Genomic DNA, 12,400 nt, shown 5'->3' with positions numbered 1-12,400 from the left:
CTCCCGTCCCCGGCACTCCCGGCTCCGGCCGAGCCACCCGCGCCCACCCCGGCCCGCGGGGGTCCCGGCGCTGCGGCTGGCGGGGCTCGGCCCCGGCCGCCCCCGGCCCCGGGTGGCCCCGCAGCCCCCGCAAGGACAGCAGGGCTTTTTTGCTTTTGATGACTTTTTTTTTTTTTTTTTTTTTTCTTTTTTTTGTTAAACATATATTTTTGTTTATTTTCTGAACGTGGCACTTCTCCACCGGATAGCAAGGAAAAGTGTTAACAATAACGACATTACACGAAAAAGTACTGTACCATCGCCTCTTGAGGGTTTCAGAAACCTCTACAGTTAATAAGTTAAATAAAGAGTTTGTACATAAATATTTGTCTAGGAACCCTATTATATCTACAACACAGTAAGAATCTACAGAATGACAAACTTTTACAACACTACACTGAGTGCAATTGTTTTATAACTTTTCAAATATACAAAGCTCTGTTCTTTTTTTTTATAACAATGGTATGTACAGAATTAATAATCACAGTTTAGTGACTTAAACAGTCCATATTCTAGCAGTGTATTTCGCTTTGGTTTGATATAAAAACCTTGGTTGGTGTAGTGATAAAGAATATAACAAGAAAAAGATATACCCTTTCCCCTAAGTGCACTGGTTATCTTACAGCATCAAATTTACTTTCAGTTTGCACTGTCAGCATCCTTGGTTAGCATATGCAGCTCGTTTCAACATGTAAAATAGTTCTCCAGCGCTTCTAACTGACCAACTTAACATCCTAGGATGCTATTTTAAGAAGATGTGGGTAGCTTTCCCCCTCTCTTAGCTTCTCTATTGTTTTTTGTTTCGCTTTCTTAATTACAATTCTATTTCTTTCTTTTTTTTTCTTGCCAGATAAACAGAAGGAAAAATATTTAGTGTACGAAACGCTAATATATAGTATCTTTTATTAGGGTTTTTTTTCTTTTTTTTTTTTTTTTTTTTTTTTTTTTTCCCCTTACGTTCATAGAGGAAATGGACATGTTGTACATTTAAGAAATGTACCAGCCAAGGAGTTACTTATTCAGGAGGTTTTAAGTGTCGTTTCACTCGTGTGAGGGATGATGCGAGAGGCATTCACTTTCCCCAAGTCCCTAACTTGAGGACCTACTACAGTCTCAGCTGCTGGTCCTCTTTTTTTTAAAAATCATCATTATTTTTCCCCCCGTTTGGTCTTGATTCATGCTGTCTGAGGTGACCTTTATTGATTCGCATATTTACTCTCCTCTTCTCCCCCTCTTTTTTTCTCTCCCCCCTTAAAAAAACCCTATCCCGCACCCCGCGGACGGCAGCCGTGCCTTAGCACACCTCTTTCCCCGTGCTGTTCCCGGGGAGGATGTTGAGCTGGGTGAGCTGGGCGGCGTGTTCCTTGGCCTTCAGCCGCAGGGCGGCGATGCTGGACGCCCGCCGGTCGGCGGCGGCACTGGCCGGGTCCCCCAGCCCCGCCGAGCCCACCGCGCCCTCGGCGGCCGGCGCCGGCTGCCGCAGCAGCGCCGCGGCACTGGAGGCGCTGCCCAGGGGGGACATGGTGGAAAAGAGCCTGCAAGGGAAGCACACACGGCCGTCACCGCCGCGCCGGGGAGCGCCGGCCCCGCTCGCCTCCTCCCCACCAAGCGCGGACGCGAGGGGACAAGAGACCCGCTGGAAATACCCGACGGCGGGCAGGCAAAAGATTGTTTCGGGGAAAAAAATTTTTAAAAAGAGAGGAAAAATCGCTGAGCCTGGTCTTCCCCGACTGCCACAGTCAGGGCGGCAGTGGCCGGGGCTGCAGCCGGCGGAGGCGGGGGGAAAGCCCCCGGTCCCGGGCAGGCAGCGCTCGCTCCCCGCGTTCCCCGGACCCGCCCCGGCTCCGCGAGCAGCGCTGCCGGGGCCGCCCGGCGCTGCCCGCACCTCGCCTTCGGCTCCCGCGGGAGCTCGTCCCGACCCGAGCCTGTGGAAGCTGCTCAGCCCCTCTCATGCCCGCGGCTAAAAATCTGCCCGTGACGGTCCCCCCGCGGCCGGAGCGGCTCACGGCACCCGCGATGTCGCGGCTCCTGCTCATCCCGACTGGCCAAATACCAGCAACCCTCGCCCCGAGCAAAGCAGAGGCCACGGGCGCAAGAAGGGAAACCCACGCAAGAGTTTAATTCTGAGCGGGAGCACGGCTTTCCGCGGGCCGCTCCCGCGGGGACCCTGCCCCGGCCCGGCCGCCCCCACGGGGAACTCGCGGCCGCGCGGGGGGTGTGGGCGGGGGAGCCGCCCCCGCCCAATGAGCGGCCGCCGTGGAAGCACGTGACCCGCGCGGCGCCCAATCGGCGCCGGCTGCGAGGCGCTCCAAGTTCGAACGGCGGGGCGGCCGCGCGCGCCGGGTCCCGTGTGGGGCCGCGGTCAGCCCGGCGCCCCCGCCTCAGGACAGCGCGGTGCCGGTGCGCGGGGAGGGGCGGGCGGTACCTGCCGAAGGCGGGGCTGATGAAGGCGGGGTGGCGGAACACGGCCGCGCCCAGGAAGGTGCCGAGGCCGAGCGGGGTCCCGCCGGGGGCAGCGCCGCGGAGCCGGGGGGCGGCGGCGGCAGGCTGGGAAGGCGGCGGCCGCGGCGGCGGCGGCGGTCCAGGCGGAGTCTAGAGCTGGGTGATGAGGAGGGAAAGGACTAGCATCAAGGTATGGACTGAGGGGGTGAGTTGCTGACAGGGGACCAGGGAAAGGCAAACCTGGGGGTGTGTCTGAGCCCCAGCCTTTTCCCTCTTCCGCCACTTAGCCCTACGGTTCTGGAACCATACCTGAAAGCCAAAAGAAAAACCGGTTTTAATACGCCTGCCCGCGCCCTCGGAGCGGCGAGCCCCGCAAGAGCCCCGCACCGGCCCGACGGCCACCGCTCCTCCGCCGCCCCCGAAGCGGGATCGCCCCAAGGGGGCCCACGTGTGCCGGTGCCGCGCCGAGCCCCGGGCCGGGCCGACCCACGCCGGGGGCCGACCCGCGGCTCTCGGTGCCAGCCCCGGCCCTGCGGCGGGCCCCGGCTCCCGGAGGGGCGCAGCAGCTCCGCACCCCCGCACGCCTTGGCGGCAGGTCGGCGGTGCGGGCAGACAGCGGAGCGGGAGGCGGCTCCCGCTGCGCTGGATCAGCGGCAGTACGATTTCCCAAGAGGACTACGCGGGAATTATTCCGCACTCACACCCACGCCGCGACTTTTTTTTTTTTTTTCGTTAAAGGGCGTATTTACAAATTATATGGTTTGGGGATCGCAGACTTTTTTTCCCCCTTCAGATTTAAAGAGAGGGGGGGAAAATCGTAATTTCACTGATATCGGAAACGAAGAAATAATTTGTGAGGCAACCAAAGCAACAAATATAGATTTCAAGGCTGCCCTTTTAAGATCTATTTTATGAAAGTTAGTTAGGATGCCATGGCACTGCCATCCTTTCTTTCTTTTACTCCTCCCACAAAGCAAAAATCGTGAAATAATACTGCTTAAAGCAGGAGAGAGGTAGAGTAAAATAAAGCGCATTTCAAAGGAAAATAAAATATTCCGTTAATAACCAAGTGTGGGGCCATCACAGGCACCTACAGACAGAGACTTGGAGAGACAGACGTTTGTAAATCTTTTGGGACAGGTGTGGGCAGAGTTTTTTCCTGCTATGCTCGGCTTTGTAAGCTCAGTATGAGACCCTTCTTTCCCGGAAGGCAGAAAGGCAGCAGCGCTGCGAGTCTCCCTACAGTTGTTCAGCGGGAATTGATCTCCACGCACGCCTATCTGGGCACCCACGACGAAGAGGCATTGTGCTCGTGTGGAAGGCAACAGCCTGGCACGGAGGGAGCGTCTCTCCCCGCTAAAACTCAATTAGCAAGCTGTCCTCACTACAATTCCCCCTTATTGAATTAATAAGTCTGAGTAGACCCAAAGGTAAACGAAGGGACTCTCATAATTCATATTCACTTAATTACATCTTCTGCCATGAATAGAGGAGAAAGAAAGGGGGTGTCTTTCTGTTAAAAAAGTTATTTAACTTTCCCACGACTTGTTCCCCTGAGCTGAAAATACTGATTTGCTGTCACATCTCTGTTTGACAATGGAGAAATGTGTCAACAGAAAGGAGGGGACAAATCTCATCATTAGCCCCTCTAATGCAAGAAGCTGTTGTGTATTAAATGAGCCATATGGAATTTATTATGCTTTATCAGCGCCCGATTTTAACTGTAAAGTGATTTGCTCAGCTTCAAACCCAGAGACATCTGTTTTCTGTTGGCAATCAGGGCATCCCAATGTTTATCGTCTCTTTGGTTATGAGACCCGGGCTGGGAAATGCACTCTGGTATGGGGCGGCAAACACCTTTAATAGCATTGCACTCACTCACTATTAGATCAATGCAGGCTTATTGCTATCAAAAATGGGAAATCAAATAGCATTAGCCAGCTCCTTGTGCAAGCGGAGAGGAAATCAAACAACATTTCGCCTTCAAATGGCCCTGTTTGTTCTAGCACTAAGTGGGCTTTTATGAAGCCCGATTGGAGATTTGATGGCAGCCAAATACCCGACTTGCGGCCGAGCGGGTTTCTAACAACCGAAACGGGAGCCCTGAGTTTTAATCACACGGGGATCCGCCAGCCGATGGCTCGGCCCTGGCGGGGCCAGGCCACCCTTCCCTGGGCGCCGCCGACGGACGCGCCGGTCCCGGTCCCGCCGCTGCCACTCACCTGCACTCGGGCTTCTGTCAGATCGAGCCTCATGGCCAGCTCCTCCCTGGGGGAGACACAGACGGCGCCGTCAGCCCGGGGCACCGCCAATCGCCCGCGCCCGAGATCCCGGTGCCCGAGGCGAGCGGGGCCGGGCCGCGGGCGGACACCGCCTGTCGCCGCCCTCGGCCCGGCTCCGGGCCGCCGAGCTGGGCGCCTCTTGGGACTCCAGGGTTTTGGCATTCCCTCCCCACCGCTCCCCAGATTCGGCCACTTCCAGCTGCAGCTGCCGTGTAGGGGACGGCAGCCGGGAAGCTCCACACGGAGGTTCACATTGCCACAATTAAGGGAAATCGGAAAACACTAAGGCACTGGAAAATAGCTCATCAGCTCCGTGTCCCAGAGAGGAGCTTTCCCAGAATAACTGGGACCCTGCCGCGGCCGGAGCCCCGCGCCCTCAAGGCGTGAAAAGCCCTGGAGCAAAACCCAAAGCCGTAAAAAAGCACCAACGAAAAAACCGCGGTACGTCCATACACAGCCCGGGCAGCCGCTCCCGGGGCCGGGGCCAGGCGGCGCCCCGAGGTGAGCGCCGCGGGCGATGCGCGGCTCCGAGGTCCAGGGAAAAAAAAAAATAGCTGCCCCGAACCCCAACCCACAGGCAGAACAAACGAGAAACCGGGAGGGTCTTCGGGATCGAAAAGTGCGATTCTGGGGACTCGATCCCCCTCTAGCCTTAAGGCGGGAGTGGGGAGCTGCAATTTTCGGTCAGCGCGAGGAGAGGGCTGGCGGCTCTGCCTCTCTGCCTGCCTGCGCTTCCCGCAGGGGAGCCGCTGGCCAGACCCGCCACCACCGAGCTCCCATTTTCAACGAGAAAATGTCCCCGAAAGTGTGGACAGAGCCGGGCTGGGCCCCCCTGGGCTCCTTGGGGGCAACTCCGGGCACCAAGAGGCCCCGACGTGCCGGGCCGGTATTTTTAGGCAGCGGCGCTTTGATCTTTGCCGCTGCCGGGGCTTCCCCGGGCCGGGCTCCAGCCCACGAGCAGCGCGAAACCGATCCCGTAGCGGCCGCGGTGAGAGGAGGGGTGGGCAGCGGGTAAAAATAGCACCCGGTGGCGGCCTCCAGGCGGGCCTGCCCGGGCTCTGCCGGCCCTGGGTCCCCCCTGAGCCCGGCCCTGCTCCCCGTCTCCTCCAGCCCGGGTGTGCCCGAGGCAGGATTCACCGCCGGGGGCGGTTCGGAGGCGGAGGTACAGCACACTGCGGCCCGTCCCGTCCCGTCCCCCCGGGGTTCGCTCGCTCCGCGCTCGGCCGGGGCCCCGGCGCCGGTACCTGGTGAAGACGTCGGGATAGTGGGTTTTCTGGAAGGCCCTCTCCAGCTCCTCCAGCTGGTAGCTAGTGAAGGTAGTACGATAGCGGCGCTGCTTCCTCTTGAGCAGCCCCTCCTCGGAGTCGCTGCCGGCCGAGAGGCAGACGCTCTCCTCGCCGTCCTTGCCCTCGCCGTCCTCGGGGTGCAGCAGCAGCTCCTCCTTGGGGGACAGATCCCCGCCCTCCGCCCCGGGGGCCGCGGTGGCGCCCCGGCGGGCATCCTTCAGCAGCCCCCCGCCGTCCTCGCCCAGCAGTTCCTCCTCCTCGTCGTCCTCCAGCTCCTCTTCCTCCTCGTCCTCGTCCTCCTCCAGCATCTCTTCGTCCTCTTCCTCCTCTTCCTCCTCCGCGGCAGGCGCGGCAGGGCCCGGCCGTTCCTCGACGTGTGCGGCGGGGCTGCCCAGCTCGTCCCGGGCGGGCGGCGGCGCCACGAAGGGCGCGTTTTCACGGTAGCTTTTGCTGCGGCTAATGCTGACCTGGGGCGCCTGGCTGATCTTCAGCGTGTCCCACGGGGCGGCAGCGGGCACGGGGCCCGCGCCCCCCTCCGGTCGCCCCTCCGTCCGGTCCCCCCGCGGCCCCGCCGCCCGCGGCGGCAGCAGCCGGCCCCCGCCCGGCCCGTAAAGCCGGCGCAGTTTGGGGGGAAGGTGCAGCTCGGCCGGCTCGAAGGGAGGACTGGCCTTAGGGGACCCTGAGCCATGAAAGTGGCGTAGACGGCCGCAGCAGTCGGACGGAGCGGGCAGGCGTGGCGGGGAGAAGGGTGCGGAGGAAAGAAAGAAAGAAAGGAAGGAAGAGAGAAGGAGATACACGGTCAGTAGGATCTGTGCGAATAGAGCTCAGGGCAAGAGTCCAGTCCCTCAGCCATCCTTCGTGCACCATTTTCCACCTCCTACCCCGTCCCTCAGACCGGCTCCGGCCCGCGCCGCTGCTCCCAGCCTGGGAAGAAATTCCTCCCGGCCGCTGAGCCCGGCCCGGAGTCCCGCTCGGGGCCGGGACAGGCTGCGGGGGCTCTGGCAGCCCCGGGCCTGCACCGGCACAGTTCCGACAGCGGTCAGCGCCGGACCACATCCCACATAGCGGGGCAGCGCTGGTCCCACTGCGCCCGCCCGGCGGCCCGGGATTCCTCCGCTGGCTTTTTGTTTTGTTTTGTTCTCCCCTCCTATAATCATCCCCCCTCTCCCCAAGTCCAGTTTTGGTTTTGTAGGAAAGAATCCCGCCCGCCAGTGTACGCCGGGAAAAACGGGAGCGAGGCCGCCCATGGGAGCTGCCCATCCGGGCTCCCCGCGGCTCCGGAGGGGGCTGCTCCCAACTTGGGGCCGGGGGCGGCGGCTGCCGGCGGCCCGTTATCACTGCCCCGGCTGCTGCCGGGCGCGGCCCCGGCCCGCTGGCCGAAACCCGTTACAGGTTTTAATGCGAACGGGCCAGGCTTTCCCCCACACGGATCGCATCTGGCACCGATTTATTTCGGCTTTAAAAATTACACCCATATCGAAAGCAAGAGCAGCCTAAAGCGCCGGTACCCGGCCCCCAGGGAAAGAATTGCGACGAATTCCGGGCACGGCTCTGGCCGCGCTTCCTGGCAGCATAGCAGCCGCTAACGAGCACGGTAACGGGATAACAGCGACCGCAGCTCCGAGGCGGCGCCCGGCCGTGCGGTGCAGGCGGGGAGCGGGGCCGGAGCCGAGCCGCAGGCTGTGCAGGGAGTGGGGGACACCCAGCCGGGCCTGCCCGATGCCAGGGAAAAGGGACGGGACGAGCGGGATGGGACGGCGGGGCTTACCTTGCGCGGCCTTGTCGGTGTCGGGACGGGCGGCGATGGCGGGCAGGGTGGGCGCGGTACCGAGCAGCCGCACCTTGCAGGGGCTCCGCCGGCCCAGGATGCTGTCGATGCAGTAGGAGGACAGCAAAGTTGGCGATTTACTTTTGCACTCGGGGCGCTCGGCGCAGCTCTCCTCCGGGTAGGGGCCGCTCATGGCGGCGGCAGCAGGGCCGAGCCGTGGGGCCGGGGCGGGAGCGGCGGCGCGGACGCCCCCGCGGCGCTGCCCGGTGCCGCCGGGACGCCCGTCACGGGGGAGTGAGCGGCGGCCGCGGCGCTCTTGAGTCCCCTCGGCTCCACGTGCGGGCAGCCGCCCCTGATTGGCTCCCGCCGGAGGCCGGGCGGCCGCCGACAGACGGCGCCCGGCAAAGCCCGGCTCGGACCGATCCGGATCGGCACCCGCCCCGAGTCGCCGCGCTGCCCCCGGCCCCGCCCCGCCCCTCCCGCCGCGCTCCGCCCCGCTCCGTGGGGGCGGCAGCCGGCGGGGACCCGCTCGGGGGAGCCGTCGGGGGCGTCCGGGATGGGCGGCGGCGGAGTTCCCGTGTCACGCCTTGCTCCGTCCCCACGCCCCCGCCCCGACGGCGGCCCGCTCCCCGCCCGACCCCTCCTTAGCCCCCGGCAATTCCCGGGCGGGATGGCGTGGGCGGTGCCGGGGGATCCGCGCCGCGTTTTCCCGCGGGCAGCTCCCGCCCGCCGGGCGCGGTGCTGCGTAGGGCCGCGCGCTCGCTCTGTTTGAAATGCCGCGTCCGCGCTCGGCGCTTTCCGCGACAGCACCTGCGCAGCGCCTGCAGCGGCCGGGACTGACCCGGCGGAGTGCGGGAGCCGCGAAGAGTTTCCCTCGGGCAGGGCAGGGCGCGCAGCCCGGTGCGGTGCTGCCCGGCAGCTCCCTCCCTGCCCTGACAGCCTCCGCCTTTCTCCGCACACATATCTCCCCTCCGCCGGCGCTTTCCACGCCGCTCCGGGGCCGGAAAACCTCTGACCGTTTTTTATGCTCTCTCCCTTCCCTGTTGGGCGGTCACAAGTTCAGGCTCTCTGTCCGGTCAGTTTGGGCTCAATTTTGATGGGCACGCTACAGCTGCCTGTCCCCGCTCACGTATGCTCTCCTGCTCCCGCAAGCATAAACACGTCGGAGAAACTGCTCCCGGTCACCACAAATAACCTGTCCTCTCGTTCGGGTGATGCCCAGCCCCGAGCACCGAAGCGGAGATAGCCCAATTTTCCCTGTTCATGCTACAACTGCCGTGCGGAACTGACGTCTCCTAATTAACCAGAGATAATTAAGAGAAAAGAGAGTGCGTGCTTGTGTCCGTGCTGGCGTGGGCTAAACGCCGCTCTGGCTGCGTCCACGCCCGAGGGCGCACACGCATACACTTCCAAGCTCTAAAGGTGCGTGCGCGGGGGACAAACGTTAAACCCAGAGTCGTCCCCTCCCTGGGAGCGGGGCCCCTCGGGGCTCCTACCCCTCATTCATCCCTCTTCGTTTCCCTCCGATCCGCAGGCCGGGGGATGCCAGCGGGAAGCGCCCCGACGTGAGCGGCCGGCGGGCCCCGCGATCCGCAGCGGGGCGGCCGCAGCCCGGCCCGGCCTTGCGGGTGCTCCTTGACCGGGTACGCAAAGCTGCCGTTTGCCATCGGTGCTCAGCTTTAGGGAGCTTTTGCCATTCCCGGCACAAGTGGCAATTAGTTCATTAACTCAGTAACTAAAAAAGACCCACCCCAAATAAATCCCAAACCAGCCAACCGAAAAAAAAAAAAAAAAAAAAAGGGCTGCTCAGGGGTGCCTTTGGCGAGGCTCGGCGAGCAGAGGGGCTGCCGCCTCTTGCTCTCCCCCTGGCCATGCCGGGCGGTTCCACCGCGACTTTTCCACCGGGCTTCTCTGCCGGGGGGCTTGCCCGGGAGAAGCTGCGCGGAGCCGCGGGTAGCACCGGGCCAGGAGCGGCGCTCCGGCAGCCGGGGAGCCCGGCCCGCATCTGCCTTCCCTTCGCTGCCTTGCTGGGCGCCGGCCAAGCCGTTGCGGGCGAGCCGCGACACTGCGAGTGGCAGAGCAGGGACGGGCAGAGCTGCCTGCCCGAGGGGGAGAACCGGACCCGCCGCGGCACAGGCGACAGCCGGAGGGCACGGGGGACCTGCGGTGCGGCATCTTCAGCAGCGCCGAGACCCTCCGGCGGCTGCCGGCGGTGCGAGCCGGGACTGCGGCGGGAGGGAGCTCGAGGCTGTCGGGGACGGTCGGAGCACAGCGAGCCCTGCTGCGGCCTTCCAGCCGTCTGCAGCTTGTTTTCACTCCTTTCCCGCCCCGGTCCCTTGTCTCCCTGTGCCCGAGTTTGGCCGGGGGGCCTCCCCTTCCCCACTTTCCGGCGCCCCGGCGGGCCCTGCCGGAGGAAACGCGGCCCCGGCCAGCCCAGGGCGTGGGGCGGGCCCGCAGTACTCCCGTTCGCAGGCAAAAATGCTTTGCGATGCGAGCTCTCCTCTGTCAATTCACTTTGTTGCTTTATTTATTTTTTTAAACAAACTTTTAGTCATTTATGGTCTCTCCCTCGCCTTCTTTTCTTCCCTTCCCCCTGCAACCTGCTAATTTAGCACTGGAGCGCGTTATGGCAGTATTACAGGGAGAGAACGAGAGAGAGAAAACAACAATACTGCAATGATCCAAATGATACAGTAGAATTATAGCAATTATAGTTCTGCTCGGAGAAGAAAACCTTGCTGAGCTCAGCCAAACAAACTGATACCTTGTACGGATAACAAGCCCAGGGACTGACAGCCGGTGCTGAGAGAGGCAGGAGGGCACAAACGGAAATATTTGCCTTATTTCACTCCAGCCAGCCTACATTAACACCCTCGGCTGCCGCTGCCAGAACAATATGCGCTCCGGCTCCTCGCACCCGGGGCCTCCGCGATGAGTTTCTCCCCAGGGACCGGCCTCCGCACCCACCCGCGCCCGGCTCCGCTCGGGCCCTGCCGGGAAGGAGCAGTGGGAGCGCTGACGCTGCCGAGACCAGCCCTCTGTGCAAACCACCCCTTCTCACCGCGGTGCGCCCCGGCGCGCTCTGCCCGGCACCCTCCGGCCAGCCCAGGGCGCCCCCCTCGCCGTCTGCCCTCCGAGCGGGCGGCCCCGGCGGGGGCGATGCCCGCCCCGCTTGGCCTGGAAGCGTGGGGCAGGTGCGCAGCTCTCCGCGCTGCTCCGCCTGGCCGCGCAGTGGGGCCGGGGCTCCGCGGCTGCCGCGGCACCACCGCCCGACGGCTGCCCGTGGCAGCTGCGGCACCAGCGCACAACCTTCTGCCGGACCTGCCCAGGCGGCCCGGGGACGGCGTTTGCAATGGGGTTTGGGCTTGTCACTGGTTTTCCCTGTTTATCTTTCTTCCGCCTTACAGAGAGCCCCGTCGTTGGGAGCACCCCCCGGCCCCGAAACCTTCCTTGCGAGGGGATGTGGCTACAAAATGGCAGTGCGCTGTCAGGCTTGGGGAGAGGTGTTTGATCTTAGGGCGGAGACAGGGCGAAGCTCTGTTACAGGCATTGCGGCTGGAAATGTGCAGGCTCGGTTCAAGACCAGGTGAGAAATTGTGTTCACCTCGCAGGGAATGGCGCCTGCCTCGGCTGGGGAGGATTTGCCCTCACTGCGGCGACACAAGGTTGTGACCCATGGACTGAGCACACGGCAGCTTTTGGTCCGTGAGCAGTTTGTACCCATCCCGTCCCCGGCGCATCCCGCAACCCTCGGTACAGGCTGCTGAAGTCGGGAACCCCTCCGGTGGACTCCCGCTCCCTGCCAGCCCTGCGCATGGGTGGAGCCGCAGCCGCAGCCCATCCCCAGGCTTTTACACAAGCTGGTTGTTTATTTTTTACTCTCTTTGCAATGGAGAAGAAAACGATAACAACTATCGTAAATCCTGATTTATCGCTGTCTACCATAGATATCACAATTCGATTTATCACTGTCTACTTTATGCGGAAGAAAAAGGCTTGTGTAGAAGCTGTCTGTAGGGAGGTACAGAAACTGTATTTCCTCTGCCTGCCCTCCCGGCTCTTCGCTGGAGTTTCCTCCCCGTTCCTCGACGTGCTTGGCGCCCCGGCCCCATGCTCCCCCTGGCTCTGTGCTGTGGGAGCCACAGCTCCTGGGTAAGCCAGGGTCAGCCGCAGAGAACGTCAGGGTCTGAAGCGCCCCACACCCGAGCGCGCAGGACAGTGAAACACAGGCGACCACTGGTCTTCAAGAGGCGTGATTGAGTCTCATTCCTGCCCCCAGCACAGCCCTCTCTCTCGCCCCCGCCCAGCGTTCAGGACTATGGTCCTGTGAAAAAAAGTCGTACAGCTGGGCATTAGGGAAGGTGGGATGCCTCGGTACCCGGCAGTGGAGAAATGCATGATGCCGTTTAGATGTCATGAACTGACACATGATTCCCCTTGTGAGCCTCACAGCGTTTTATCTCAATCCATATTCACGATATGTTTTTCAGCTTTGTGAAGAGTATTTTTCTGGGCACAGCCTTGACTTTGCACAGTTCAGCCCTGAGCTGTGGAGATGGGCTGTTGCCCTTGATTGCAGCCAT

The 12,400-nt window shown here is 62.2% G+C and overlaps 1 protein-coding gene across 1 annotated transcript; it reads right to left on the bottom strand.

Annotated features, from left to right (window-relative positions):
- Positions 1 to 288: 288 nt before the first annotated feature.
- On the bottom strand, positions 289 to 8,097 carry ARX (aristaless related homeobox). The gene is given in 8 exon segments (XM_030960058.1): positions 289 to 1,574; positions 2,465 to 2,540; positions 2,543 to 2,593; positions 2,596 to 2,727; positions 2,730 to 2,790; positions 4,704 to 4,749; positions 6,008 to 6,728; positions 7,818 to 8,097. Coding segments are annotated over 8 exon segments (1,521 nt in total). The 5' UTR covers positions 8,011 to 8,097; the 3' UTR covers positions 289 to 1,333.
- Positions 8,098 to 12,400: the final 4,303 nt, after the last annotated feature.

Source organism: Camarhynchus parvulus, chromosome 1 (genome assembly GCF_901933205.1).
Source record: "Camarhynchus parvulus chromosome 1, STF_HiC, whole genome shotgun sequence".
In the NCBI taxonomy this organism is placed as follows: domain Eukaryota; kingdom Metazoa; phylum Chordata; class Aves; order Passeriformes; family Thraupidae; genus Camarhynchus; species Camarhynchus parvulus.
The sequence above is the reverse complement of the archived record's forward strand: the minus strand, read 5'-3'. Positions and strand labels throughout refer to the sequence as shown.